We start from the raw sequence: 25163 nt of genomic DNA, 5'->3' as shown, positions 1-25163 counted from the left end.
GGCAACGGGGAGAGCAGGGCTGACACCCTGCACAGTTAACCGCCGCTGCGGTGTAGCGCCGCGCGGCGGTTAACTGTTAAAGCGCGGACGTAACTGTACGCCAAGGTGCGCAAAGTTACTGCTCACCTTGACGTACAGTTACGTCCAGGTGCGGGAAGGGGTTAAATGTTTCCTTAATTGTTTGGAGTGTAGGTTAGTCCAAAGATGATTCGGAGATATCATTCAAACCTCTTGGATGTAAAGTCTGTAATTTGAAAATCCAAAAATTTTCCCTCTGTTTCAGTTTAATAAATCTGTTGGGGACGTCGTGATGTATCTCTTCAATGGGTGTAACTGTAATTTCGTTGAATTGGCATTTATGTATGTGGGTGAAATGACGAGATACACTATGTTTCAAATAACCTGTGTTCACGTTAGATCTATGTTTGTTTATTCTGGATCTGAGTTGTTGTGTCGTTCTCCCTACATATTGGAGTGGGCATGAACATTCCAATAGATAAATAACATATGAACTACTGCAGCTTAGGGATGATTTGATTGGAAAGGACTCTTTAGTCACTATTGATGTGTATGAGTATTTTTTGTTATTGATGCTATTGCAGCATAGGCATCGTGGATGACCACATTTGTAGGAGCCATTGGGTCTGGAAAGAAATGTTGCTGCTGTCGTTTTGGGTTTTCGGATTCTGCTGGGGGCCAGAATGTTTTTAAGGGTTAGTGAACGACGAAAGGTGATACTTGGATGGACTGGTATCGCATCTTTCAGGTAAGGGTCACTTTTTATGATGTGCCAGTGCTTGTGCAATATTGACCTTATTGTTTTGTTACCTTGGTTAAACGTTGTGATGAAATTGGTGTTAAATTTATTGGCTACTGGTTTTCTTTGTACAGGGATTAGGCAGGAATCCTGGGATAGTAGTGAAGCTTTTTTTCTTGCATCTTTAATAAGTTGTGGAGGGAAATGCTTCTCTCTAAATCTCCCCTCTAAAGTATTGCACTCTGTTCTAAAATTTTCGTTGGTACTACAATTTTTACGTACTCTTCTAAATTGACCGAAGGGTACATTGGTTAACCACGGGCGGTAGTGGGCACTTTTGAAGTCGATATAGCTGTTTACATCGACGGATTTGAAATGGGTTTTTGTGATAAAGTGTTTGGTCAAGGTGTCATAGCTAATGGTTAGGTCCAGGAAATCGATTGAGATGTCAGAAAAAGTGTGGGTAAAAGAAATATCATAACTGTTAGTGTTTAAAAGTTTTATAAAACTTGAAGCTTCGTTTTTTGATCCTGTCCACACGAAGAACAAATCGTCGATATAACGCCTATATAAAAGAATGTTTTTTTTAAAAAAATGTTCCCCTAAGATATATTCCTCTTCAAAGGCCCCCATGTACAGATTTGCGTAGGCTGGTGCGAATCTGGTACCCATCGCACAACCTCTGATTTGATTGTAAAAACTGTTATTAAAAGTGAATGTGTTATGATGAAGAATAAAATCAATACAATTGGTATCCCATTTTATGAATAAACACCTAACTTGTATGTTGAAACACATTATGCAACTATATTCAGGCGATGTGAACATTTTTTTATTTTTAAAAAAACCGGGAGTGACGTCATGATCGCACCTTGACCCCGTCAGATTTGGCGGTTTTTTCAATTATGTTAATTTGTACCTACAGATTATATAAGTTGTGTCTTTCCCGAATTGTACATGGCCTGATGAAGACGATTGTTCATCGTCGAAACGCGTAGCCACTGTCAATAAATTGAACTATTAAATATCTCGGGACTTCGTTCCACATCATTTATACCACACAGCAGCGCCTCCAAAAAGATCCAATTTTCTTTTACCTGCAATTGTTTCTACCCAAGCGGTCCCATCTTGGATACCGACCCGGATCTGGCAGCAGCACTGTGGATATTATACGCTTTAATACCTCCGTCTTTCTGGTGAGCATATTTCTTTGCACTGTGTTCTCACCTCGATCTACTGATCTACACAAGGTGGCGCCGTCTTTTTTCTCTTATTTCTCTCAATAATGGGTCACCCATTGTACTCCTGTTGGTGGGATCGGCTGACAAGTGAATGGGTATAGGAACTTTATGCTACATTTATACGTGGTATATTTGTGGTACAATTTCAGCAGATTCCACACAGAAAATCCAAAACAAATGTATAGCACAATGAAAAGTGAATGGGCTTTAGATCACTTTATATATCATAGAAAAAAATCCTAAGTAACTCATTTACCTGCTCTCCCCAGTCCGTTCCCCAGCTGTTCTTGATAGCCCAGAAAGGCTTACCATCCACTATAGAGAAATAAATCCGAGTGAATTACAATGAAAAGCACATTACGTAAATGGCAAAATAAAAGGAATAAATTACAACTTACAATCCCCATAGCCCACTAACAGAACAGCATGGTCGATCATCCAAGGGTTGCAAAGTATACGGAAAGGATGGGATATCCCTTTACGGTAAAACTGAAACAAAAGAACAGAAATGTATGGACTGCTAGTCAATCAGGAATGGGGTGGAACACAAACATACTGGATTGTGGGTAAAGTTTCAAACACATCACATGTACAGCATTATACTTGTTTTAGTTTAACGTGTACCTCCACTTTCAGCTGGAAACGATTAGGGTGCAGGAGTGTGCACTAAAACGATTTTTATAAATCACTTTAAAATACAGATTTTGCTTTGATCAGGAGCATGAACTGTTTAAAGTCGGTGCTGCCGGCTGCTCATATACTAGTTTTTCACTGAAAGTGGAGGTATGCTTTAACAATAAACATCTGTGTAGACGCCAGGTAAATATAAGGCAATCAGGTACTGGTTCCCTGGCCAAAATTCATTATCCTCCCCCCCCCCCCCTCTTTTTTTTTTTCTTTTCTCCCCCAGGCTGCTCTCCCCTTTTTTTTTTCTTTTTTTATATCTTTCTTGTTATTATTTGTTTGTTTCCTCTTGCATATAGAACTTTTATGGTTAGCCAATAAAGGTATCATACCTATTATACTTTTGTCTTTTTTGACACAAAAGTATTTAACATTTCATATGGTCTCTGGCTAACACAGTACTACACTATTTTTTACTGTACTTCTTGTTTTAATAAAATATTACATTTTGGGGAGACAGATTGTTTGTAATGGCAATACATTATACAATAAGTGATGCTTCTGCTTATCCTAGTAGCTTTTTACAGTGTAGAAGATTCAGGTTTGTCGTATGTCTTTGCAGGGGTTGCAATCCCTTGTACTGCGCTGTACTGGTGCCTTTCCTATTGGTCAAATTAAAGAGGCTCTGTCACCAGATTATAAGTGCCCTATCTCCTACATAATCTGATCGGCGCTGTAATGTAGAGAACAGCAGTGGTTTTTATTTTGAAAAACGATAATTTTTGAGCAAGTTATGAGCAATTTTAGATTTATGCCAATTTGTTTCTTAATGACCAACTGGGCGTGTTTTTACTTTTTACCAACTGGGCGTTGTGAAGAGGAGTGTATGACGCTGACCAATCAGTGACCAATCTGTGTCATACACTTCTCATTGTTCCAGCCCATTGTTACAGTGTGATTGTGCAGTGAAAGAAGCTGGGCTGGAACAATGAGAAGTGTATGACACAGATTGGTCACTGATTGGTCAGCGTCATACACTCCTCTTCACAATGCCCAGTTGGTAAAAAGTAAAAACACGCCCAGTTGGTCATTAAGAAACAAAATTAGCATAAATCTAAAATTGCTCATAACTTGCTCAAAATTGATCGTTTTTCAAAATAAAAACCACTGTTATCTACATTATAGCGCCGATCAGATTATGTAGGAGATAGGGCATTTATAATCTGGTGACAGAGCCTCTTTAAAAAAAGAAGAAAAAAAAAAGATGCGTTTAGGAGATTTTCCCAGATAATTTATCTGAAAGGTGAGGTTTCTTAGGAGTATTTCAGCTTGGGGCCCAATAGGTCTCCCCTCATTAAGCTGGAAACCCAAAAACACCATGGGGGACATACATTTTATTAACAGGTTTACGCCAGTTTTCTGGCGTAAAAAAAGTCGTAAAGATTTTGTTAAAAAGCCATAGTTGTGCTAAAATTTGCGACTTTTTACTTTTCTCAACACTTTCCAAAGTGGCACGACAAAAAGACGGCGCTTAGCCAGAGGGGCAGGTCCTCCACCGGAAATAACATATTTATCATTACTAACGCAGGAAACTGGTGTAAGTTATCTACTGCTCATAGCAGGTGTACACCGGATAGTCTTAATATATTTACCCCGTGTGTGTGTGACTATTCACTGATTACACTTCAGATAATTCCTTCAATAGGTTCGTCCTCTCCCAGCACAATGAAAATTGAATTAATTCTCCACATACATAAGGAAAAAAGGTGTTAACTAGATAGTAGTCATAGCGAGGTAAGTTGCAATGAGTTTCAGACAACGGCTTCTCTCCAGTGGAAAAAAAGGGGAAAATCGGTAGTCTAAGACTATGATAGACGTCAGAACAAGTAAATGGGAAAAATGTACAATAGGGAAAAATTGTGACTGTTAGGGTATGTGCACACGTAGTGACCAAAAACGTCTGAAAATACAGAGCTGTTTTCAAGGGAAAACAGCCCCTAATTTTCAGACGTTTTTTAAGTCCGTTTTTGGAGCTGTTTTCATTGGAGTCTATGAGAAAACGGCTCCAAAAACGTCCAAAGAAGTGTCCTGCACTTCTTTGACGAGGCAGTCAATTTACGCGTCGTAGTTTGACAGCTGTCAAACAATGACACGTAAATTACAGGTCGTCTGCACAGTACGTCGGCAAACCCATTCAAATGAATAGGCAGATGTTTGCCCACGTATTGTAGCCCTATTTTCAGACGTAAAACGAGGCATAATACGCCTCGTTTACGTCTGAAAATAGGTCGTGTGAACCCAGCCTTACACCTAGCAGAACTATCGCATTACCAGTCTCACGATCGAGGACGCGGCACTGCTACTGTATTGCATTATTATCCACACAGCTGCTATTCTGCAGCATTGTAAAAGGAGAGTGCTTTAGAGTAAAAGCTCTCTAATGTTAACCTAAAAAGGCTTAGCAGCTGTCATTAAGGGGTTAAATGACTTACATCCTCCTATCTATATTTTACGTTTCAATTGTTTTTATTGAATAAATATGGGAGATACATTATTGTTGTAATAATCAAGAACATCCAAATCAATAGAATAAACTTAGCCCGCCAGTGCTAGCCAGGTGGAGCACATAAGAACAACTGGCGCAAAAAGCCTGAATTCATACATAGCCTTTTGCGTGTCTTTTTGTTGCGTTTTTTTAGCGCAGCCCGATGTTACATTAAGGTCTACAGTAAAAGATCAAATGCACTACACACAATTGCGTTTTGGTTTGTGACATGTTTGAGGCAATTTAGTGGTTAGTGGCATTTGCAGCACGCTCTGGGTATGGTGTTTTTTTTTCCGACAGGCTTCATTATAGGACTTCAAAAACGCCACATCGAAACCGCCACCAAAAAAGCATGTTAAATTTTATTAACACTAGAGTTTTTAGAAGCGTTTCTTTGTTGCAGTTTAAAACGCTAGAAAAATTGTGTGTGTGAAGGAGGCCTTACAGCTCCTGCACATGACCAAGGTCGGGCCGTGAAAAATGGTCCGTGTGTCGGCCGGATTTCCCTGCCCGACCACGGTACAGGTGCACAGGACTCCTGGCATCATAGACATCTCTAATGCTGGACCAGTGTTCCCCACCTAGCTCCCGTTCCTGCCAGATGACTGAGCCGACCCGGTGAGTATATAGCCTCCCAAATGTTACCTGCAATCATGAAATGCGTTCTGCACATGATTGCAAGTAACCCCTTCAGTGCAGGCAGGGCTGGCGTCAGCACTAGGCGAACACGGGAAGGGCTCACTACCCTTAGGGGGGGCCCACTTGGCCTCCGGTTGCTGACGCTGCCGCCATAGCACCTCCATGAGTGGAATCCCCGGCCAGAGCTTTGCCGACACACTTGCCAGGGATTCTGCTCCTAGAGGCAGCCCCTGTCTAGGAGTGGAATCCCCCTCCATGGTAGTGCCACACAGCCCTCCTCCCTGGTAGCCCACCCAGCCCCCCTTCTTGTAGGTAGCGCCTCTTGGAATCCCCAGCCATAGCATTGCTGATGCTCTGGTCTGCAATTCCACTCAAGGAGGAGCTCCTGATGTAACCGTCCATATGCAGACAGTGATGTCAGTGGCTCCTCCTGGAGCAGAATCCCCGGCCAGTGCGTTGCCGACGCTCTAGTTGGGGATTCCACTCCTAGAGGGAGCCCCTGACATGACTGTCCATACATGGACAGTGACGTCAGGGGCTTCTCCTGGAGCGGAAACCCTAGCCAGAGCTTTTCCGACGCTCTGGCCAGTGATTCCGCTCCAGGAGCAGCCCATGACGTCACTGTCCATATATGGCTCCTGCTGAAGAGGAACCCCCGGCCAAAGCGTCAGCAATGCTCTGGCTGGGGATTCCACTCCTAGAGAGAGCCCCAAAGTCATTACCTACAGGGAGGGGGTCTGGGTGGCACTACCAGGGAGGAGGTGCTGGGTTGCTTGGAAATGTAAAAAAATATCGCATCAATAAAGTAGTAAGTATGCACAGCAAAATATACCAAAGATGGGAGATGGAGAAAAGCTGCCCAACGCGTATCGCCACCAATGTGGCTTCCTCAGGGGTATATTTTGCTGTGCATACTTACTGCTTTATTGATGATGCAATACTTTTGCACATTTCCAAGCATATGGGTCATAGAATTGTTCTGAACAACAGCTAACTGTATTGAGGGGAATATTGTTTGAGCAGGGGCTTACGTTAACCTCGTGTCATCAGTGAAGTTTATGTCAATAAATATTTTTCTATTTTTGCAACTTATTCTAGTATTTCTAATTGTGCCATTATACATAACAGAGTTGTGGTTTTTAAAGTCTTACGTTTTTTAAGGGTATGTGGCAATACTAAGGCAGTGCCCGTCAGAGGTAGTGTTTTGAGCGGAATCCCCAGCCAGAACGAAGCCGACAGCTGGGAATTCATAGCTTCGACAACGACGCTATGCCCTGGGATTCCCCAGCCACAGGGTCGGCAAACAGTACGGATTAGATTGCTTCACTATAAAAGGACAGAGATGCCATCCTTAGAGAGACTAGGAATGGTCACTGTGTTGCCTTTTATCCTGATTTCTCCTCCGAAGTTCAAAAAAGAATGGCGCAATTTTTGGATGTCAAAACGTCGACTAAGAGCTTCTGCTATGTCTTTTACTCAATGCTATATTCGGCCCGCCTGAGGATTGCTGCACGTTGGATGGCACACTTTTTTTGAAAATCCTAGAGATGCAGCTTGATGGATGGATCAGCATGAGAAGCATTTGAGATAAGAGGGGAGACGCTAGACCTGACCTTCAGCTAAATATTGTATCCTCAGAATCTTCCGAAGAGACTGGCCGGGAATATAAGATAATGTGCTTATAGACCCGAGAAGCACGTGTATCCTTTCAAGGGCGGGATGCTCGTAGTTCCTGCAGTGTGACTGTTCGGTTTCAGGAAGGACTGGTGCCCTACACCGCTCTAGGTTTTTGAGCGGGCACGACTGCAAATGTTGTACTATTTTTTATTGTTATTTTTTATTTTCCGGGGTTTGTGCTATATCTATTTAGTGCAATGGGTATCCCTAGGAACTATCTGAATTACATGTTGTGTTGTATTGCCACCCTATGGTTTCAAGTGGAAATTACATGTTAGCTAATATTGGGGAATGTCATATACCGTATTTTTCTGACTATAAGATGCACTCAGGTTTTAGACAACAAAAAAATAGGAAAAAATTATTTCATATTTTGCTACTTTTACAAAGAAAAAACTATTTGTTAAAAAAAAAAAATAATTGTTTTGTTTCACCACATTCTGAGAGCCATAACTTCTATATTTTTTTTCATCGATTGAGCAGCGTGAGGGCTTATTTTTTGCAGGACGAGCTGTAGATTCTATTGGCACTATTTTTTGCTACATACGATATTTTGACAAAAATGCAACAGCGGGCATCGCACATATGTTGCCACATACCCTAAAAGACAACAGTAGAAGGGGTGGAAAACACACAGCGGGTATGTATATGGCAAAAAGTCTATAGATGCTGAAGATATGATAAAGCATATAAATCTATTTTCAAAAATACTCCACAAAAACATGATAAAAACACTTGACTAATTCAAATGGGGGATGCCGCCCTGATAAGCAGCCCAATACAAATACCCCCAGAAAAGAACCTACCTAGATACCCCTATAATTATGATGACAAGGGTAAGGACGCAAGTAAAGAGAATGTTACATCAGACCATATAAATGAACAAGTCCTGAAGCGTTATGGAGTATCCATGAGGGGAGGTAACATACGATTTTTTGTTTCGTTTTTATTTCAGTTTTTTTAGTGCTAAGTTGACCAAAAAACAAAGATTCTGGTGTTTTACATTTTTGTTTCTGAAGTTCACCGTGTGGGTTAAATAATGGAATATTTCAATAGTTCGGAAAATTACGGACACAGCAATACCAGTTTATTGAATTTTTTTCATTGTGGTTTTTTAACTTTTAATATTTAATATTATTTTACACTCCTGAAAATGTATCTAACTTTTTTTTTGTTTTACACATTTTATTAGTTCCCTTAGGGGAATTGAACCAGCGATCAGAGGCATCGCTTAGCAGAGGCAGAGTGAAGGCAGACCTGGGGGCCTTCATTAGGCCCCCGGGCTGCCATGACAACCATCGGCATCCCCTGATTACATTGGGGGGGGCCCGTTGGGCTGTCGGAGGGGGCTGTCCCTCTCCTAACGGTTTACATGCCGCGGTCGCCATTGACCGCGCCATGGGGTCTTCCAATGAGAGACATTTATGACATATCGACCTCTGGGACCCGCACCTATCTCTAGAAAGGGGCCCCCTAAACCCTGTTCTAGCTTTATGTGCTCACGCCGTTTCCTGGGCACTTACTAATTACATGGTCAGGAGTTACGGAAACAGCGGAACTCGCTGAGCTACACGGTTTATTATCGACCTGCCGCTCGGTTCAAACGAGGGGTTCGGGGTCAGTGTTCTCGTAAGCTGTGGGGGTCCAAGCTGTCAGACACCCACCGATCAGCAAGCTACCCTTTACCCTACGGATAGGGGGTAACTTGTTGTAACCGGAATACCCCTTTAACACCTTTGCAACGTGTGTGGCCCTTTAATGCATTCAGTCTGCAGGTCATTGATAACTCGAAGATAAAATCTTCTCTGCTGGAATATTTTATACACAATGAGGGTACGGTTTTGTCTAGTATGTTATATTGTGGGATGCAGTGAAGGCGTGATTGAGGCAATAAGTAGAATTTTTGCAGACTAATGCTGGATTCACACGAACACATTACGTCCGTAATGGACGGAACGTATTTCGGCCGCAAGTCCCGGACCGAACACAGTGCAGGGAGCCGGGCTCCTAGCATCATAGTTATGTACGACGCTAGGAGTCCCTGCCTCTCTGTGGAACTACTGTCCCGCACAATAATCATGTTTTCAGTACGGGACAGTTGTCCTGCAGCGAGGCAGGGACTCCTAGCATCGTACATAACTATGATGCTAGGAGCCCGGCTCCCTGCACTGTGTTCGGTCCGGGTCTTCCGGCCGAAATACGTTCCGTCCATTACGGACGTAACATGGGCGTGTGAATCCAGCCTAAGGGTTCAACAACTGGAACAAAGATTTGTGGAACAGGGAGATCGTGTTCTTTTACTGGAATGCAGAGAAGTACAGGATGCCTACACTGCTCAAAAAATTGAATTGGCATAAACGGCCTTTCCAGCAACAGAAATACCATGATGAAGAGAAAAAGGCGGGTTGTGTTTTGGCGCTGATTGCAAGAACACAATCCAGAATGGGGAGGGAGAGATGGTGTTTACTACTAAACAGATTTTACCTTTATTTCACTCGTTTTAGACTTATCTTTATGGATCCAAGTTAATATACACTAAGGATTAGGTTGCCTCTTACTTAAAGGGTAACTAAACATTCAACAAACTTCTGACATGTCATAGTGACATGTCAGAAGTTTTGATCAGTTGGGGTCGTGTGAGCGCTCAGCTGCTTTGTTTCCGTTTGGCTTTTTCCGGAAATCAATGTATTGCAGTACGGGCTCAATACAAAGTCTATGGGCCCGTACACAGCTACATTGGCTTTCCGGAAAAAGACCAACAGAAACTAAGCGGCTGAGCGCTCACACGAGCACACCTGTCCGAAGTTTGTTGAATGTTTAGTTACACTTTAAGGGAACTTAAAGAGGCTCTATCACCAGATTATAAGTGCCCTGTCTCCTACATAATCTGATTGGAGCTGTAATGTAGATAACAGCAGTGGTTTTTATTTTGAAAAACTATCATTTTTTAGCAAGTTATGAGCAATTTTAGAATTATGCTAATGACTTTCTTAATAGACAACTGGGCGTGTTTTTACTTTTGACACACTGGGCGTTGTACAGAGGAGTGTATGACGAGGACCAATCAGTGACCAATCAGCATCATACACTTCCCATTGTTCCACAGTGTGATTGTGCAGTGAAAGCTGGGCTGGAATAATGAGAAGTGTATGATGCCGATTGGTCAGCGTCATACACTTGCTCAAAAATGATAGTTTTTCAAAATAAAAACCACTGCTGTTATCTACATTACAGCGCCGATCAGATTATGTAGGAGATAGGGCACTTATAATGTGGTGACAGAGCCTCTTTAAGTTACCACAGCCGTCTTATGGAGATGAGGCAAAGTTGAATGGTTTGTTAACAATTGAGGAACTAGAGAGGGCGGTGGCGTCCATGGCCAACAAAAAGTCCCCGGGAGTTGATGACATCCCTATGGAGATATACAAAAACTTTGGGGGAATTTTGTTTCCTAAATTATTACAGTTTTGCAGGAGGCCTCTAAATCTGGGCATCTGCCTCATACAATGATGGAGGCTATTATAGTAGTACTGCCCAAGCCTGGTAAAGACCCTCTTGTACCCGATTCCAATCGACCCATATCGTTGCTCACTGCAGATATCAAGATTGTAGCTGAAGACTTGGCTCTCCGTTTATCTAATGCCATTTCTTCTATGATTCATTCGGATCAATCCGGCTTTATGCCAGCTCGGTCCACAGCTATAAACATACGCAGACTTTATCTGAATATGAAAGTTCCTATTGATAATGCAGGTGACTGTTATATGTTCACTTGATGCCGCTAAGGCGTTTCATAGTGTGGAGTGGGTATATATTTAGAAGGTTTTAAGGGCGTTCGGGTTGGGGGATCAATTCATTTCTTGGGTATAGTTGTATGATACTACCACTGCCAGAATTAAGAGTTAATGGCTGTTTGACGGAATCTATTGCGTTGAGTAGGGGGTACGATGGCATGGTTGCCCCCTTTCTCTCCTGCTCTTCACACGAGCCATAGAACCCTAGAGGCAGCTGCCCTTCGAGCTCATTCAGGCGTTGCTGGTTTTCGTCGAGGTGACATGGAGGATAAAGTGGCACTTTTATTTTTGGCAAATGCTTGAGAATCCCTTGGTGTGGCTATGGCGGTAATTGCTATTTTCAGGGGATATTCTGGTTTAGTCATAAACTGATCCAAATCTACTTCATTGCCTTTGGATATTCTCCATGATGATCTGGGGGCGTATGTACGTTCTGGTCTACGAGTTGTCTCGACATTTAAGTACCTGGGTGGTGGTATCTCGTCGGCTTTCGAATTACGAGAAGCTTAATCTATCCCAATTGATAGGCAGATTAAAACAGACACTAAAAACATAGAGCAGACAGCATTTGTCCATAGTAGGTTAAGCAAACCTCGTGAAGAAGATATGGATGCCACAGCTGCTTATTGCACCGCTTAGATACTTTTATCAGGTCAATAAATGCTTTTGTGAATTGATTTGGAGTAGTGGTTGTGCCCGCATTAAATTGGAGACTCTCCAGCGCCCCAAAACAGAGGGGGGGGGGGATTGGCACTTCATAACACTTGAGTATATTTCTTAGCGGGATAACTACAGTAAATAAGGGGATGGGATGGTACAGATATAGATCCCCAGGGGACCGTTTGTATGAGATGCTATAAGCGAGTAAATTCAATCTGCCAGTGACTCAAATGCCTACCTTGCGGCTTATCCTTAAAGTAGGGAGTTACAACTTAAACAAGGCGTTACCCAGTATACGGCCATATAGGATACTCTGTGGTTGACCAATGTATATCAGTTGGAGGACATGGGTAATTGACAACGAGCTGGTCCCACTCGTATAACGCATTGTGAGTGGTGGGGTACTACAAATCTTTGCCCAGATACAGGAGTCGCATGTCATAACTTCCTATATTTATAAATATTTTCAGCTGCGCCATTTATTCCAGGTGAACTACGCTGATGACAGTGGTTGTGTTGTTACGGAGCACAGAATTACACCCCTCACAGAGACCACGTCAAAGTAGTCAGGGTTTATGTCTGGGCTCTATAAGGTCCTTTTAGATTTACTGTTATCTGAGTAACCGGTTAGCAGTAAGGATGTGTGGGAAGCAGAAATGGGACATTGGAGAAAATTCAGTGGAAAGAAATACTAGAAAGGGTGCCGCATTTATCTCATGTATACTTAATACAGAAGGTTTATAAGATGCCAAAGTTTTTATATGAGATTTGTCGCCAAGAACGCCTCAACCTAATGGTTTGCGGTCTCCTTGGTAACAGGGTTCGGCATGTGGTGGAACGGGTGGATAAATTGCTGGGAGGGGCAGGTGTCGTAGTCCACGTAGGTACCAACGATAAAATACATGGTAGGTGGAGGAGCAAGAATAATTTGAAAGAACTAGGCTACAAGCTGAAGGGAAGGACCTCCAAGGTAGTATTCTCAGGAATACTGCCTGTGCCATGCGCATCACAGGAAAGACAGCGGGAGCTCAGGGAGTTAAATGCATGGCTTAAGTCTTGGTGTAGAGGAGAAGGCTTTGGGTTCCTAGAGAACTGGGCTGATTTTTAATTTGGGTACAAAATGTATTCTGCAGATGATTTGCACCTAAATGGAAGGGGGTCCGCTGTGCTGGGGGAGAGAATTCTAGCTGGGGTGGCAGAGTATTTAAACTAGGGCTGAGGAGGGAGGCCAATGTAGAAAATAAAGGGGTAGTCAGGTTAGAGAGGGGTCAGACTATATTGTCGGGGGGAGAAACAGACTGTGGGGAGAGGACTAGACAACAGGATAAGGAGATCCTTTTCTTACAAACCAGAAATGAAAATAAAAATGCCCAAATAACGTCAAATAATCACATTTCTGATAATGAAAGTGAAGCATTTAAAGGCAAGTTAAAGTGTATGTTCTATGTCTAGCAAGCAAAATGGGGGAGCTGGAGGCCTTGATACTGGAAGAAAATAGATATAGTTGGTGTTGCTGAAACATGGCTGGACTCTTCTCATGGCGATAAATCTACAGGGTTTTACACGGTTTCGGAAAGACAGGACAAATAGGAAAGGCGGTGGTGTATGTCTGTATGTGAGAAGTGATATGGAGTACGAAGTTTCAGTGGAATGTCTGGACCACTGTAGCCAGGACCCAGGGTTTATTAAGGAAACTGACTGTATCCGGTGTTAAATGGGTCTCCTGTAGGCAGACAATATGTGGCGAAAAACGTCGTATTTGGGATAGCACAGCAACTCTTTTCTCAGCCCGACCCATTCCCCTAATATTCCAACTTACAAACTTCAAGGTAGCCATCCAAAACGTAAAGACATTATACTTAGCAGGACCAGGAAGGCTATGTATACCCTCACAATCCCATCAGCTGCATTAAATAGGGTTATCCATACAAAGGAGAATTTACCCAATTGCTCTCAAACAATTACCGAAAAGTACAGGTGCGCAACAGAATATCACATGTGCAGTGGAATGCAGTACCGTCAAACAATAAAACTATTGAATAAAAAGATCACATTTAACTCAAGGAGTAGAAAGTGGTAAGTTACAGGGGTCACTCCTGAAACGAAAAAGAAAGGGGTTTGTTGTCTCAAGTACAAGACAATTCTCTCGTGACTAATAAGTATACATATACACACACACACACACACACACACTATATATAATACACATACATTATATATATATATATATATATATATAATGTATGTACATGTAGACTGGTAGCCGTGTCGCTACATCTCGGTCGACTTATTCAGCATTTCAAAATCACGGCTACAGCACTCCTGCAATAGTACAGATTCCTCAACATTAATAACATCAACAGAAGTATTACAGAATCATTTAGTCAGCAATTATCTCGTAAGGTAACCGCTCGTGCTGAAAAGAAGAAGTTATATCTGGAACAAAAACAGGTTAGATTGTAAGGTGTATGGCACTTCAATGTGTGTATACGAAGCAGGAAAAATCAGAGCAGAAATGCAAAGTTACGTTTCCAGTTCACTGCTCTCCATTATGAGGATGACGTGTAATCCAATCTTCCGCCGGATCCTGAAAAAACTAAATTTTATCTCTATCCACCACTCGAAGACATGCAGGGTAGGCCATGGAATATAGAACATTAGCTGCACGTAATTTCCTCTTGACAGATACGAAAGTCGTTCTCCTCTTCTGTAATTCCGCAGAGAAATCTGGAAATATTAAAATAGACGTATTCTCAAACCGGATGTCCTGCTTCTGTCTAGCCGATTGCAAGACAAGGTCACGATCTTTCCAGTTGAGCATCCTGGCCAGTAACGGTCGGGGCTGAGCTCCAGATGATGGACTCCGGGCTGGTACCTGATGAGCCCTTTCCACCGTAAACGCTGAGGAAAAGGAAGCCTCCGGGAAGGGGTTTTTAAGCCATGCCTCCAGAAATTCAGATTTCAGATTTTGTAAACGGATTTGTACCCTCACAGCACGTTCTGGAAAGCCCAAGAAGGTTATTGCGGCGAAGTATATTCTCCATGTCATCACAGTTTTGATGCCAGAGATCTACTTTCCGCTCCAAAGCAGACACTCTGCCTGGTATTGGTGTCACAGTATCCTCCAGTGACTAAATAGGAGTTTCGGTTTCCTTAACGCTATCCCGAACATTATGAAGATTTTGTCGCATCAGACTCAGGTCCACTTTAACTTCATCAATTTTGCCCATAAGGGAAGTATTTTTAGTTGCTATGGCAGCGAAAAGTTGTTCGAACACTTGTCTCAAAGTTGGTTCTGAGGCTATGGTAGGGCTGGTAGTGGGAGCAGCATCGGGTTGATGGGTAAAAGATGTGCTCGCTCCTTTGTCAGGAGAGTCTCTAGCAAAACCTTTAAGTTTGGCTACCGTTATTGCCGGAGGAGGTTTCGGCATGGTGTTACTGGATTTGGTTTTGCGTCGTCTAAATTGGTATGTTGAAATCTTGGCGGTTAGCAGGAATTAACAGGATATTGATGTCACGAGTGGTAGTCTGATGTGGTTAGTGGGACACGTACATTACAGATTCAGCAGTGAGGCTCTGCAGGACTTACGCGGAAGCATTCAGGAAAGTGCAACTCACAAAGTTCCTATTTGCCGTATAACAGGCCTGAATCAGAAGAAATCCCCATTGGGAGCACATAGTGGCAATAATGGATAATGTCCACTAGATAGCAGTAATAATGCACAAATAGCACTTTCAGGCGCTAGCTGATGAAGACAATATATATGCAACTGTATACATGGTACAGCACAAGTGCAGCACTTCAGGTAGCTACTGAGGTAAGAGAATCTGGATTACACCTTCATGCAGGTCGTTTAAAGCAATAGCCTAATGTATATTATAGTAAAGGATGCAGCCAGTACTCTGTGGAGTAGTTGAGGTAAGTACACAATATATCTCCCCATCCAATGCCTGGGTTGTCAGTCGTGGTGTGGTGAAGCTGCCCCAGCTAGATGCACATACACTGGCAGGAAATGAGCAAGTCTGTGGTCTAATTACATGTACCTGAGAGGTGGTAGGCCGCAGGCCGCACAGGTACCTGTTAAGTTAAGGGTGGGGATCCAACCTCTCCTCCAGGCTCAACTCAACTCCAGCCCAAACTGCTCAAGAGAAGCTTACCACCAAAGGGGAGAGGAGAATATCCCTGATAGGGATCCACTACCAGCAACCTCCTTCCTTGAGCCCCTGGTCCCGAGCGGCCGGTCTCCTTCGCTTCCGCACAGGGTGCCGCGGTCCGGGCCGCTCCAAAATTGAGGCCAAGGATCCGACCTGCTCAGTAGGCCTGACCCTCTGAATGGCCGATTCTCGCTCTCAAGGTCTCTAAATGTGCCACAGCGGATGATTAATGGTGAGAGGTAAGCTTCCCTGCTGTTCGTGGCCTCTAAGTAGAGGATGAACGGGAATTTAAAGGCAATGACGGCGGAGCCCCTCTAGTGTGCGTCCTGTCCTGCTCGTGCCAAAGCCATGCCCCTGTATTGTCATTTTTAAAGAATAAATAAAGTATTTATTTTTATATTGAGCTCAAAGACTCGAATAGGTCGTCATATATACTGTATGAGTACAGCTGAAACTTATTGCGATCATTTAAGATGTTCAGGTAATGGAATCACATGGATATATGTCGGAGAATTATATACCTCAGAGACCACGTCAAGGTCGTCAGGGGTTATGTCCGGGTTCCATAAGGTCCTTTTGTATTTAGTGTTATCTGAGCATCATGTAAGCAGTAAGGAGAGGTTGGAGGCGGAAATTTGACCAGTGGAGGATACTCCGTGGAAAGAAATACTAGAAAGGGTACCGCATTTATCTTTGAGCAAGGCGCATAGATTATCTCATTTATCCAACAATCCAGAGGAGAAAGAAAAGCAAAAAGCAGCTACTCAGCTCATAAAACATCCATGGACAGAGGGTGAGGGAGGATGCTCCCAGCGGCTTTATTGTCAGTGTAAAACAATCTATTAGGCCATGCCTCTGGCAAGGCCTAATAGGCATATAGCCAGGGCAGGCCTGGGGACCCTTGTTAGGCACCCGGCTGCCATGGCACCACATCGGAGGCCCATGATCGCATTTGCGGGCCGCCGATGGGTAACAGAGGGAGCTCCAACCCTCTGTAAACTACTTAAACGCCGTGGTCGCTATTGACCGCAGCATTCAAGGGGTTAAAACGGCCGCTATCAAAGTAAACTTCGATCGTTACCGTTGGAGCAGGAATCCGGCTGTCATCAGACAGCCGAGCACCCGCTCCAGCCCGCACGGACACCCGTGCAGGACTTAGACTAGGCTGCCATGAAAAGGCCGAAGGCTCCTTAGTGACCCCTGTGAAAAGGCGTATTTTTGGTCACTAAGGAGTTAAAGATGATTGGCTTTATTGTATGATCTAACATTCACTGCTGAGCAACAGTAAATGTGATTGGATAAAGCCTTTACTGTAGTCATCAAGCTCTAGTCCATAGACTCATACAGAGACGTGGAAACCCACTTGGACTTCTTGAGATCGATATACAATTTTTAGAATTAAATATTAACAATTCACCCTTTTAAAGGGGTTGTCCACAACGGGAAAACTGATGACCTATCCACCGGATAGGTCATCAGTATATGATCAGTGGTGTCCGACACACAGACCTCACATTGATCAGCTTCTCTGGCTGCCTCTGGGAATCGGACGCCCATGCCGGCAGATGGCTCTGGCCACGGAATAGAGGCTGAGCTGCAGTACTGCAACGAAGCTCCTATTCAAGAGAATAGGAGCAGAGCTGTAGTTCGGCAGCATGGCTACTACCGTGTTTCCCCGAAAGTAAGACAGTGTCTTACTTTCTTTTTATCCCCAAAAGCCCGACTATGTCTTACTTTCGGGGTATGTCTTATATTGTAAAAAAATTGTCGAATTTTTTTTTTTTTTTTTTTCACAAACTTTATTTAACTGTTTTACATTTTTTTTTTTTAGTCCCACCAGGGGACTTCACTATGCGATGTGCCGATCGCATATATAATGCTTTGGTATACTTAGTATACCGAAGCATTATTGCCTGTCAGTGTAAAACTGACAGGCAACCTATTAGGTCATGCCTCCGGCATCGCCTAACAGGCAGATGCTGAAGGCAGACCTGGGGGTCTTTGTTAGACCCCCGGCTGTCATGGAAACCCGACGGCGACCCGCGATTTGTTTGCGGGGGCGCCGATCGGGTGACAGAGGGAGCTCCCCCCTCTGTCAAACACATTAAATGCCGCTGTCGCTATTGACAGCGGTATTTAATGGGTTAAACTGCCGGAATCGGCGCGCGCTTCGATTCCGGCAGTTGCAGCAGGAGCAAGTGCAGGGGACGGCGCGGTGACATATGGAGAGGGGGCGGCGCGGAAGTGGGCAGGAGGCGGCAATACCCCCGTGTTTCCCCGAAAGTAAGACATATGTCTTACTTTCGGGGTACGGCTTATATTAGCCGACCCCCCTGAAACCCCCGATACGTCTTACAATCGGGGGTGTCTTACTATCGGGGAAACACGGTATGCAATGTACGTAGCCAACTTCTTCCGGCTCCGTACAGCACTGTACATTGAACACCGTGCAATGACATCCGATGCCCACAGGCAGACGAAGCAGTTGATCGGTGCGGGTTCCAGTTGCCGGACCCGCACCGATGATATACGGATGAGCTATTTGGTGGATAGATCATCAGTTGTCAGGGAGTGGACAACCCCTTATGTTGCAATTATTAAAAAGTTACTAAAAAAAAAATTAACGTTTACAGTGGTTTTGGAGTCTTACCTGCATGGCAAAAGCATTAAGCGCTATGGATATTGGCCCATTCTGTGCCAACCAGGCTGCAATCTCTAAAAAGAAATAAAGTAATGAAAGTGCCAGCCACTGATTGTGTATTATTTTGATCTTAGATGACAGCTCTTAATTCTTATCTAGGGCATCCAGGATACAGTATACACACAGAGTTCCAGAGCCATACAGTTCTATGTACTCTAGTTATACCTCACCCATAAATACGTAGGATGAAAACAAATAGCGGTCACTACAGAGATCTGTTCTCAGAAAGAACCTTACAAAAAACAGTCAGCACATTGTCAATTAATATCACTTATACAAACCACCCTAGAAATTATTTAACCCATTAATGACCGGCCTATTTTAGGCCTTAATGACCAAGCTATTTTTTTACATTTTTACATATTCTCATTCAAAGAGTTATAACTTTTTTATTTTTGCGTCGACATAGCTGTATAAGATCTTGTTTTTTGCGGGACGAGTTGTATTTTTTATTAGCACCATTTTGGGGTAAATATAATTTATTGATTAACTCTTAACTTTTCTTTGGGAAGGGAATAGAAAAAAAAAACAAAAAACAGCCATTTCGCAAAACTTTTTTGTGTCCTAAATTTACACCGTTTATCGTGTGGTATAAATAACAATAAATTTATTCAGCGGGTTGTTACGATTGCAACGACACCACATTTATATAGAATTTGTATGTTTTACTACTTTTACATAGTAAAAACACTTTTTTTGTCAAAATGATTTGTTTTTGTGTCTCCATACTCCAAGAGCCATAACTTTTTTAATTTTCCGCCGATGCAGTTGTATGAAGCCCTTTTTTTTGCGGGACGACTTTTAGTTTTTAGTGGAGTAGATGCGATTTTTCGATGACTTTATATAAAAAAAAATTTTAAGGAAGAATTCCCAGAAAACTTTTTTATTTTATCTTTTACGGAGTTCACCGTGCGGGTTAAACAATGTAATAACTTTATAATTGGGGTTGTTATAGATGCGGCGATACCAAATATGTCTAACTTTTTTTTTTTTTTTTTTTAAATAAAGCATTTTGTAAGGGGAAAAAGTGGGTTTTTCATTTTTTTGTTTATTAAACTTTTTTTTTTACCAGTCCGACTAGGTGACTTTACTATGCGATGTTTATTGCTTTTATAATACACTGCAATACTTTTGTATTATTTGCCTGTCCGTGTAAAATGGACAGGCATCTGCGACGCCGTGCCTCTGGCATGGCTTAGCAGGCATAACTAGTGGCAAACCTTGGATCATTTATTAGGCCCCCCAGCTGCCATAGAAACCACCGACACCCTGCGATCTTACGCAGCGTGCCGGTGGGGTGAGGGAGGGAACTCCCTCCCTCTCTCCAAAAAAACTCAGATGCGGCGCTAGCTATTGAGCGCCGCATCTGAGGGGTTAAATAAGCGAGATCGATACGGATATCGATCTCGCCCGTTATAGCAGGGCTGCTCCCAGCCTTCAGCTACCGGAGGTAGATAAGAGCAGGGAGATTTAATGGCTCCCTGCTCTACTATTTATTTATTCTGATGCAGCTCCGTAAAAAGGAAATTGCATCGGAAGAAAGCCCGTTAGTGGCCGCCGTAAAAACACTAATGGGCGGTCACTAACGGATTAAAAGAGTACATGTCACCTCTATGGACATGTCTGTTTGACTAAATAATAGTTTTCCCCATGGATTAACAATTCTGGAGCATCTTTTCTTATACATTTTTGGTGTGCTGTTCCTCTGTTATTCCTCCAAGAAATGTATGTATAATAGACAACTGGGTGTTACTAATTGGGGGTGTGCCCCTACACAGACTGACACTGTCCAACCAGTGCTGACAGAGTGAAATTGTAGGGACACACCGCTTTCACAAGGAGAATGGTAACGCTAAGTTTCTAGGAGGAATAACAGAGGAATTGCACAACACAGAGTTCTAAGAAAATATACCTCAAAATTGTTGTCTATTTTAGTAAATATTTGTCAGCAGAGGTGACAGGTCTTTTTAAGTAAAAGTTGAAGGGGATTGTTAGGAGAATGTAAACATTCCAAAGCGATTTTTTTTTTTTTTTAAAGATGCTCTGTCACCACATTATAAGTGGGCAATATTGTACATGATGTGATCGGCGCTGTAATGTATATTACAGCAGTGTGTTTTATTTAGAAAAACGATCATTTTTGACGGAGTTATGACCTATATTAGCTTTATGCTAATGAGTTTCTCAATGGACAACTGGGCGTGTTTTACTATATGACCAAGTGGGCATTGTACAGAGGAGTGTATGACGCTGACCAATCAGCGTCATACCCTTCTCCCCATTCATTTACACTGCAGATAGCGATATAGCTATATCGCTATGTGCAGCCTCATACACAAACACTAACATTACTGCAGTGTCGTGACAATGAGTATACATTACCTCCAGCCAGGACGTGACGTGTATTCATTCTCCGGACCACTTCTGTAGCGTCTCTGTGATTTACAGCACAGCACAGTGAGATCTCGCTGTGAATGACAGTTTACAGCGTAATCTCGCGAGACTACACCTGCTGTGCTGTAACTCACAGAGACGCTACAGAAGTGGTCAGGAGAATGAATACACGTCACGTCCTGGCTGGAGGTCATGTATATTCATTGTCATGACACATGAGTAGCATTATAGTGTGTTTATGTGACTGCAAATAGCGATATAGCTATATCGCTATCTGCAGTTTAAATGAATGGGGAGAAGTGTATGACACTGATTGGTCAGCGTCATACACTCCTCTGTACAACGCCCACTTGGTCATATAGTAAAACACGCCCAGTTGTCCATTGAGAAACTCATTAGCATAAAGCCAATATAGGTCATAACTCCGTCAAAAATGATCGTTTCTCTAAATAAAAAAAACTAAAGTAATCTACATTACAGCGCCGATCACGATGTACAATATAGGCCACTTTAAATAAAAAAAGGTCAATCCGCATGTTCTGTGCAACTTTATAATTAGTAAGTGGGACTGGCAGGTTCAGTGTCAGCGGGTCATGCGTGATAAACATGCAATCGATCACATCTTAATTATAAACTTAGAATGTGATGGATAACAGGTGGATCCTGACCTGCTGACACTGAACCCGTCAGGTCCGTGGGATTCCGCGTAAGATACAGCTGTTCTGTATACAGAATACAGAGCAGGTTTATCTCAAAAAGTTAAAATAATTTTTAATAAAAACTAAAATTACAAAGTTGCACCAAACACGGATTGACCTTTTTATTAAAAAATCGCTTTCAAAAGGTTTACATAGCCTTTAAGACACCCTAGTTGACTTGAACCAGTGATCGTTGGGCTTAATAGGAGCACAAAGATGGCAGACCTGGGGGCCTACATTGGGCCACAAGGATGCCATGACAACCCGCGATCGTGTCACAGGGAGGCCGATGGGCTGTTAGAGTGGGCCGCCTCCCTCTAATGCTTTAGCTGCCACAGTGGCTAGTGACAGCAGCATCTAAGGGGTTTAACAGGCGGAATCAAAAGTGATCTAACAAGAGGCACCTTCAACTTACGCGATTCATCTTTTGGAATCTCCACAGAGCTGTTGATATAGGCCGAGACCTTGTTGGTGGAGAAGCCACACTGTTCCTTGTGGCCCAGGTAGCTGTAGTCTTGTTCTGATTCAAGTCCTCCTAGAAAATGAAATACAGTGTGGAAGGAAGTTACAAAGATGTAACTAAATACTTCTGGTAAAAGAAAAAAAAAACAACAAAGTACAGAAATGCTTAAAATAAAATAAATAAAAGGATTGCAAGGTGTATATATCGCTCTTACAAATGTAGGATATCAGTTCTATTAAATAGCCTTCAATTACTACATATACAATATACACACAAACACGCAGGAACTGAAACTATTAACATTCAAAGGAATTAACGGAATGGGTGGATTACAGCACCAGTTTTGTAAAGATTATCAAAAATTAGGGTTATTTTATTTAGAGAAAAAAAAACAACGGAGAGGTAACCTAAAAACTTTGAATAAATATATCATTGGTCAATACCGAGATCTCTCTCATGATCTATTTATACCCAGGACTGGAACTAAAACAAGGGGGCGTCCTCTACGTCTAGAGCAAAGCAGGTTTCTACACAACATAGAAGAGGATTCTTTACTATAAGAGCAGTGAGACTATGGAACTTTCTGCCGGAGGAAGTGGTTATGGTCAATCCTCTGAAAGAGTTCAAAAACAGTCTATGTATGATACAGGTTCGCGAGGCATCATGAATTTATATCAATCTGTAGGTCTCTAAAGTATTGCTAAAAACAGGCTAACTGCACACGTTGTGGAACTTGGTGCAGAAAATCTGCATCAAAACCGCAGGTATACGCAGGCAAAATCCACATAGTTTGCATTTGGCCTAAGATCGGGTTCCCACGTAGCGTAAACGCTGCTGGAATTTTCCGCAACGGAATTGCATGCGGAAATTTCGCAGAATTTACAGTAGCAGCAAAGTGGATGACATGGAAAATCTCATGCACACGTTGCGAAAATGTTAATAAATTTACCTGCAGTGCGGAATTTAATTCCACAGCATGTCAATTTATGCTATGATTTTGTTGATTTTCTGTTGCAGGTTTTCCCCATTGAATTCGATAGGGATGCAAACCCGCAACAGAAAGCCAAGTGTTGCGACTTGTGCGGCAGCGCTACGCAGAAAAAATTTCAACTCCGGAAAGAAAAAAAAAGAAAAATAAATCTTCTTCCTGCAGTCCGGCCTCCTGGGATGACGTTTCATCCCATGTGACCGCTGCAGCCAATCACAGGCTGCAGCGTCACATGTGCCTGCAACGTAATCATAGGAGGTTGGACTACGCGCAGAGAAGAGTGAGGGGTAAGCGTCAGCGTTTTTTGTGTGTGATGACAGACCTTTTCTATAAGATTCCCTAAGAAAAACAAGTTTGTAAACGCTTGAAGGGGTCTGCCCTCATGACAGATAGCCTTAAAAGCGGTTATTCATTTTGGACAAACCTTGCTGCTATGCCCTGTCCATTCAAGAATAGTGAATTACAGTAGTCCTAATATCACTTATAAAGATGATACATAGGCACCTACCCAGCTTCTCAATAGCTTCATATGCATTGGATGGGAGACCTCCTGCACAGGCCTTATCCACACCATCACAATCCACCAACTCTGCAAGAAAGAATTCATAGGGCTTATTAGAGAACAGTTATAATAGTATCACTAACGCTAGGGGTAATCTGATCATTATCTGATCATTCCTGATCCACTCACAGTGATTGCTATGATTTTATAGAATAAAGAGTAGAGTTGTGAAGGGAACCTTCAGAGGAATAGCATGGCTTCGTTATGATGGAACGGGAACAACTGTGTCCCATGCATGCAAAATATCTCTGTATGTGAGTGAGGAGCTCAGACAGGTGTCCAGATAATTCACTGCGAGTTACATGCAAAGCTCCCTCAGTAAAATCAATAGAAAAAAAAAAAAAAAGAAACCTAATGCCTCATGCACACGACCGTTGTGCCACTCGGGACGTTTTTGACGGCATCCGAGTGGCACCCGATAGTCTTCATGGACCCATTCACTTTAGCGGGTGAATCGGGTCTGTGAAAAATTATCAGTCTCTGATCCGAGGAAAGATAGAACATGTTCTATCTGTACTCGGATCACTGACGGGACTCGGCCGGCGCACACAGTCGTGTGCATGAGGCGTAGAGGCATCAGAGAAATTATGTATTTTCCTCCACTCTTCAAGAGAACCTTTCACTACCCCAGACCTGTGCAGCTGAGTGCACTATGTTATGGGCAGTGCTGCACAGACCTTGGGGCACTTTGAATTACCTCTCTAGCCTCTGCTGTTCTGGAGATATCAGTGCCGTTATTATTAGCGCCCGATATGTAAATTAGCCCCTACACCGTCAGGTCCTGGACATGGAAAGGGCAGTGGGCGTGATAGTTAGCGCTCTGACACTGTCCAATCAGCTGCACACAGTGTCAGAGTCTCTTCTGTTGTGTGATCTCTCTAGCGAGATCACATAGTCTTCTCATTACTGGCTGACAGTAGTTGGAGAGAAGGAGAGCGCACATGCACGCACGCCGGAGGAGAAGCTCTCCTCCTCTCTCCAGCTACCGTCAACCAGTGAAGAGAAGACTGTGATCTCCCGAGAAAGATCACACAGCAGAAGCCGCTCTTTCACTGTCCACAGCTGAATGGGAAATGTCAGAGTGATCACTATCACGCCCCCCTGCCCTTTCCATGTCCAGGAACACCCCACTGACAGCACAGGGGATAATTTACATTTCTGGTGCCAATAATCACAGCATTGATATCTCCAAAACGGTAGAGGCTGGACAGGTAATTCAAATTGCCCCAGAGTCTTTGCAGCAGCGCCTATAACATGGTGCACTC

The 25163-nt window shown here is 42.9% G+C and overlaps 1 protein-coding gene and 1 long non-coding RNA gene across 2 annotated transcripts in view; one reads left to right on the top strand and one right to left on the bottom strand.

Moving 5' to 3' along the window:
- The window catches only part of LOC142660668 (cathepsin L-like), a 63584-nt gene that overhangs the window by 12034 nt on the left and 26387 nt on the right, over positions 1 to 25163 (bottom strand). The window contains exons 9-13 of the mRNA XM_075837393.1: positions 23845 to 23925; positions 22301 to 22420; positions 18743 to 18807; positions 2397 to 2487; positions 2255 to 2313 (exon numbers count right to left, since the gene is read on the bottom strand). Coding sequence (XP_075693508.1) covers positions 2255 to 2313; positions 2397 to 2487; positions 18743 to 18807; positions 22301 to 22420; positions 23845 to 23925 — 416 coding nt within the window. The remainder of the gene's footprint in view (positions 1 to 2254; positions 2314 to 2396; positions 2488 to 18742; positions 18808 to 22300; positions 22421 to 23844; positions 23926 to 25163) is intronic.
- LOC142660669 (uncharacterized) overlaps positions 1 to 25163 on the top strand; it is a 34256-nt gene that overhangs the window by 5956 nt on the left and 3137 nt on the right. The window lies entirely within an intron of this gene.

This window comes from Rhinoderma darwinii, chromosome 9 (genome assembly GCF_050947455.1).
Source record: "Rhinoderma darwinii isolate aRhiDar2 chromosome 9, aRhiDar2.hap1, whole genome shotgun sequence".
NCBI classification, from domain to species: domain Eukaryota; kingdom Metazoa; phylum Chordata; class Amphibia; order Anura; family Rhinodermatidae; genus Rhinoderma; species Rhinoderma darwinii.
This window is presented reverse-complemented; position numbering and strand designations above follow the sequence as displayed.